The 6273-nt window shown below is 37.9% G+C and overlaps 1 protein-coding gene across 1 annotated transcript; it reads left to right on the forward strand.

Moving 5' to 3' along the window:
* Window positions 1-232: 232 nt before the first annotated feature.
* On the forward strand, window positions 233-5140 carry EULS3 (hydroxyproline-rich glycoprotein family protein). Its single transcript, XM_021974422.2, has 4 exons — window positions 233-1013; window positions 1114-1236; window positions 4371-4599; window positions 4867-5140. Coding segments are annotated over exons 1-4 (1017 nt in total). The 5' UTR covers window positions 233-350; the 3' UTR covers window positions 4869-5140.
* The last annotated feature ends 1133 nt before the right edge of the window (window positions 5141-6273 follow it).

Below are 6273 nucleotides of genomic sequence, written 5' to 3' on the forward strand. Positions count from 1 at the left end.
ACCCAGCTGCAAAAAGATGAGGGAAAATGGAGAAAAGTGGCTTTACACCCCCGAAAATACACCCACTCATTGGAGCAAAAAGCGTATTTACACCCCCTGAAGGTGTAAAGGGGATGTAAAAATGACTTTACACCCCCGAAAATACACCCCCCACTGTGGATGCTCTTACAGGATCAGTTGGGAAGTTGTTGCAAATAATGATGTCGGGGAGGAAAGGGCTAAAGGCGGAGACGGTGGTTGAGTGTACTTACAAGAGAATAAACTTGTAATTTTATTAATTTAAAAATCTCTACCGAAAAGTGAACATGTAAAAAAGAAAATCCTGACAGCAAAGATCAGACCAATCAGCAATGGAATTCCCAAATGAAAGGCACCACCACCATAGGCATCATCAGAGGGATGATGATGATGAAGAAAGACAGAATTACCCACCACCAGGAACTGGCTTTGATCAACCTCCGCCTCCACCTTCATACTACAGAGAAGATCAACCTCCACCTTCATACTATAGACAAGATCAACCTCCACCTTCCTATTATGGAGCAGATCAACCTCCACCTCCACCTTTATACCATGGAGAAGATCAACCACCCTCAAATTCTTACTATGGAGGAGCAGATAGACCTCCACCTACCCAAGTGAGCCACGTGTCCCACTCTTCCTTCCATGGTCATCCGCCTCCACCCTCCCAAGGCTTTCTTCACCAACCACCACCACCACCTGTTCACTCTTTCAACTATAAATCTGAAAAACCTACTCCACCTGTTACTGTGCATAATGTTGCTCATCAAGTTCACCATGACCAACAGTCCCCTGCTCAATTTGAAAGCCATCACACATCTCACACTTCTCACACTTCTCATTTGCCCTCCTTCCATCCCCATGCCTCCTCCTCTTACTTCTCAAACAAACCCACTTTCAGAGTCTTCACAAAGGCTGACCCCAATTTCTCTCTCGCCATCACAGAGGGAAAGGTCATTCTTGCCCGCTCCCATGAAACCGATGACTTCCAGGTGACTACCCATCTCCCTCAATTTGATTTATTTGCTACTTTCCACATCGGTTTGCTAATTTCTCTTAATTATTGTATGCGTTTGTTTGATTGGGTTGCAGCACTGGTACAAAGATGAGAAGTACAGCACAAGTGTGAAGGATGAGGAGCGCTTCCCGTCCTTTGCTCTGGTTAACAAAGCCACCGGGCAGGCTCTCAAGCATTCCATTGGAGCCACTCATCCTGTAAGATTCTTACTCCTCATGATTACGATTTTAATTTGGAGTGCTAGGAAGTAATAAGTTTCTTAATCTGCACAGTTTGTTCCATACATCAGAGAAAATGCCGTTGCTTATTTGCCTTCTCAGCTTGAAGTTCATTTGTTTCAATGTTAATTTGTCAACATACTGCTTTTTAAAATTTCTGTGTGATTTTGGAAACAAAATACATTAGGTTTAGGGTTTACTTTTAGAAAAAAGGGAAAAGTGAAGGGTGTTTGGTTTCCCTTTCCAGAATTTGGACAGAATTCAATAGTCACACTTCAGCATTTCATATATGTACGTATATGTGTAACGGGACTTGTTATTTCACATGAAGATCATATTAGATTCAAAACCTCCTAGTTTATCCTATTCTATGTATTATTGCAGAAGTTTCATTTTCTCTTAAAAAAAGAAAGTTTCCTCATTTTTTTCGTATCTCTTTGTACTTCTAATTGATTTACTCTTGACAAGATTTTTAGGGTATGTTTGAAGGTGTGCTGCATTAAGAGAGTGACCACGACCCTAGAGAATGTTGCCTCAGAGGGTCATGAGTAAGATAGTATCCTTGCCAAAGATGAGAAACACCAAGAGAGAGAGAGAGAGAGAGAGAGAGAGAGGGTGTGTTGGAGGGTAGTTGTGCCAAAGTGGGGAATGACTAGGGATAGTCTTTGTGCCAAAGATGACAAATATAAAGAGAGAGTGGTGCCCAAGAGAACTAAAACCAAAAGGGTGTAAGGGTATGAAAAGATACCAATATTGTTTTAGCAAAAAAAAAAAAAAAAAGTGTAAAAGTTAAAGAGAGTTGAGAGTTTGGGTAAACTGGGGCTTATGATATTGTGAGTGTGTGAGAATGAGCGTTTTTTATAGTAGATTTTCGATCTCCCTCTTTTGTTGCTGTGGACAAGTTTTCCAAACATGTGTTTTCTTTTTCTCTGTCTTTCTTATACTTGGAGGCTATTCTCACATGGTTTGGGTGATGAGTGTGTGTTTTGACACAACAGAGTTAACCTTTAGAAATTAGAATGCAAACCAATTTTGTTTGCTTGTCGTATGTTCCAAAATGTTATAAAGTTTCAGATGTTGTTGTTAGCTGTCTGCCTTGTACCCTCTAACTCCATTTCTCATGTTTCATGTTGCTTTATGTTTTATATATTTGTATCAAAAGCTCTTAAAACATAATTTTCATGTTAACTTTCCATCATGTTAAACAGCTTCAGATGTGGTCCTTCTTCTATCTCCCATATCTCCCTTACTCCATTTATTATGTTTGATGTTGCTTTATTTTGTACATAAGTATACACTGCTGAAACATATGTATTGCATCCTTAGCTTTGTTCTACTGTCATATATCTCATGTTTGATGTTCATGACAATAAATTTCTTCTTGCTTTTGTTTACTGTCAATAATGTCAATCATGTCACATGATGGCGATCAGGCCTCCTCCATTTAACGTTTATAAGCAGGCCAAGAAGAGTTCTAGGGTGCAGCAGACCCCAGAGTCATACCCATTTAGAGGTCTAGAGCAATCAGGCCTCCACAACACACCCACACACATACAAGTTCTGGAATTTTGATGTCTCAGAAAAATTAAACTATAGTGATTAGCTGGAAATGATTCCCAATTAAACTGTAGTGATTCTAGTTGCGTTCAACTTACTTTGTGTAACTTCCATACTCTTTCGTATTGTTTTGTTATGGATAGATTTCCAGCACCTTCAATTGCTTTAGCACCTTAAATTTCCCTTATCATTCTACATCAGTTGGATCCTTTTTGATTTGGGGGAGGGGGGATTTGCACTTGGACCTCTTCCAAGGAAGAGACCACTAGACCAAGAGCTAGTTGGCACGCTCACATCAGTCAGACCCTTAAATTCTTTACAAAGTTGGAATTTTAGATGGTAAAGTTGATATATGCCACTCTTGAGGCTGGGTGAGTAAAAGTTACTGAAAGACCTTTCGTCTCTTTTAATTTCTTCATTGTACTCTGCTAATGAAATGATAAACACATCTATTCTACTCTTCTAGATACTTGACAAGATTGGCCTCTATATCCCCTTAAAGTTTCTTCCTAAACCTGGCCATATATGGTTCAATGTATTATGTTTGTCATTGCTAATATATTGTAGGTCTAGCAGTTGATTAATATATTACTGAGAGCTTTTCTTCCTACACCATGAATTGCCACTTGGACAAATTATGCAGAGATGAGAAAAATAAGTCTCAACCAGATGCCCATGGCATTGCCTCACCTCCAGCTTTGTACCCAAATGAACCCAATTAAGTTGACTAAGGCTATCATGAGGGTGCTCCTTTTAATGCCTATTTTCAATGATGTCCTCCTCCAAACACAAAATTAGCATTTAAGGTCTCATCTGCACCCCATGTACAAAATTTGACCTAAAATTTAATTTCTGATATTATAAAGCAAGAGCCCCTATTTGGTGAAACTTTGAAAAACCCCATCAAGGCTTAAGGAAGAAAGTTCTAGCTGAAAATCTATATATAGAAAGAATAGAATGGTCAAAAAAACCAAGCAAAATGTTTTAGAAAAAAAAATTGAGGAAAGGACGAGGAATGCGGAATACTAGCGACGTTCTCTTAGTTAACAAACCCACTAGAAAGAAATCAAGAAACTGCATCCTTAAAGCCATATTAATAGCAAAATAACCTCCTTTCTCGATCCAAAAATATCTAAGTGTTCCTTGTCTCTCAATCTCTGCCAAACAGGTATGGAGGCCGTTCTACTGAAATCTTCAGAATTTCACATTCAATCTCTCTTGGGTTTCTTTTTTCCTGCTACATATTTTTATCTTTTATGGGTACAAAGTGTGCAACTGTAAAATATGTTTTTCTATGAATTAGAAACTTAGAAAATAACAATTTCTATTCTGAAAAAATTATCAATTTATATGCAGTAAAAAAATTCTCTTCACAATGTCCACATGCATGTTAGTGCATGTGGAGAGACTAGTAAAAAATCATGTTATTTCCCCAGTCTTACACATATGTAAAGTATAATGCATGTGATTCTAAATTGTGCATTTCTCTGTGCAGAATCTAGAGATTCTATGAAAACTCAACAATTCTTATTAAATTTATCCCATTTCATCTGCAGGTGCAACTGATACCTTATAATCCAGATATTCGTGATGAGTCTATACTATGGACTGAGAGTGCAGACCTAGGTGATGGTTTCAGAACTGTTAGGATGGTTAATAACATTCGCCTTAATCTGGATGCTTTTCATGGTGATAAGAAATCTGGAGGTGTTCATGATGGCACTATCATAGTTCTGTGGAATAAAAACAAAGGAGATAACCAGCGATGGAAGATTGTACCTTATTGTAAGTTTTCAACATATTATGAGAAAGATCAAGCAATTTACTGCAGAGCTTACATTATGTTTAGTTCCGTCTTTTGACTTGTCAATAATTTTCCTGAGCAATATTATATATGTAATAAGTTATAAGTCCTAATAAAGAGGTTTAATGGTTGCAGTATGAGATTCTTTTATTTTTTTTAGCCGCAAGTGTCTCAACAACTGCTAAGTTGTGTTTTGTTTGTTATATCTATCAACTAATTTATTTCTACTTTAATGATGCTAAATGCAGGATACTTTTGCAGCAGTTGTGCCATGCTTTATCGTGATATTGTCTACTTAAAAAAGTATTGAGTTTGGAAGGCTACTTCTAGTTCTCACAGTGAGCGATTTGAGTTTATATGTTTATTATGTGTGAAAATATTAAAGTGTGATTATGGTGTCAACTGTCAACTACTGCAACTGTGGCTCGTATGTATAATGCGTCACCTATCAAGAACAAAAGGTTGGTTGTATGTTTTTTTAATTTATTGACATTATAATCTAGTATTTCCGAAATGCCTTAATTTTGTGGTTGTCATCATTATTTGTTTGTTTACTGAGGAAGCTTATGGTTTTACCTTCTGGTATCAATCACAGAAGTGTGTGATTGCAATTGGCTATTGTCTTTATGGTGCTATTGTCTTTATGGTGAAAGATTGCACTTGTCTAACCAAGGTGGTTGGTGTGAGTGGTTTGGCACTCTCATTCCTTAAGAGAGGTCAAGGGTTCGATCCTCGCTCTTGTATGGAGTCACCACTTTAGCCAATACTTTACCCCTTACGGGCCGACCCGGTGTGAGCGGGGATTAGTCTGGGTTGTGGTTAAAGCTTAAAGGTGCCACCCATAGTTGGGGCCCATCCAGGACCACCTCGTGGTTCAGACCAAGAAAAAAAAGATTGCACTTGTCTATTGACCAGGCAGGCTATAATAAATCTCATTATGGGCAAGTGCATGTGCTTCAGTGCTTGGGTTGGCTAAATCTCTCATAAACCAATCTGTTTCTCAGTTAATCCAACCATAAGCAAGGTGATGCAGCGAGATTAGCACTTGCATACATTGAACCAAATCACCCTTTTTATTATAAACGATTATATCATGAAATGAACCTAGTGATTTTTTTATAATTACCCCGTTTCAGTTAGTAAACTTTTCTTTTTTGTATGCAACTTTGTTGCGTTTGGCATTGGAAATATGATGGTGTGGCCTGTTTTCGATCGTATTGAAAGCCATGGAAAACATGCATTTTTGCTTCTCCTAAATCCCATTTTTTATTGTGAGAAGAACCGAAGACCAACTAAGCAACATCGGGTATTCTACTATCTGATTTCTGAGGTGTATTGGGCACTAGTATCCAAGTGCTGTGACGAATCCACAGAGGAGGAAGTATGACCCCCTCCATGCCGGAAAAATCCACATGAGTGAAGAAGTATGACCCATGCCATTATGGCTGATTTTCAAACAGATCAGATCGGTATCAAGGAATTCCAATTAAAATCCAAAAAAATTCGGAATGAAAATTCTATTCCAAAAAAAATTCAGAATTTCCATATCCATTCCAATTTGGAAAACTCAGAATATTTGAATAAATCAATGCTAGACCATCAAGTGGCTCAAATCTTAAGTGTGGTGAGTGATTTTTTTCATATTTTAATATTAC

Source organism: Prunus avium, chromosome 7 (assembly GCF_965620075.1).
Source record: "Prunus avium chromosome 7, drPruAviu1.hap1.1, whole genome shotgun sequence".
Classification (NCBI taxonomy): domain Eukaryota; kingdom Viridiplantae; phylum Streptophyta; class Magnoliopsida; order Rosales; family Rosaceae; genus Prunus; species Prunus avium.

Bases quoted from the DNA above. Each gene is read 5' to 3' on its own strand.
- EULS3 (XM_021974422.2), top strand. From the start codon at position 351: ATGGAATTCCCAAATGAAAGGCACCACCACCATAGGCATCATCAGAGG. The intron at 1,014-1,113 runs GTGACTACCCAT...ATTGGGTTGCAG, and splicing joins ATGAAACCGATGACTTCCAG to CACTGGTACAAAGATGAGAA. The intron at 1,237-4,370 runs GTAAGATTCTTA...TTTCATCTGCAG, and splicing joins CCATTGGAGCCACTCATCCT to GTGCAACTGATACCTTATAA.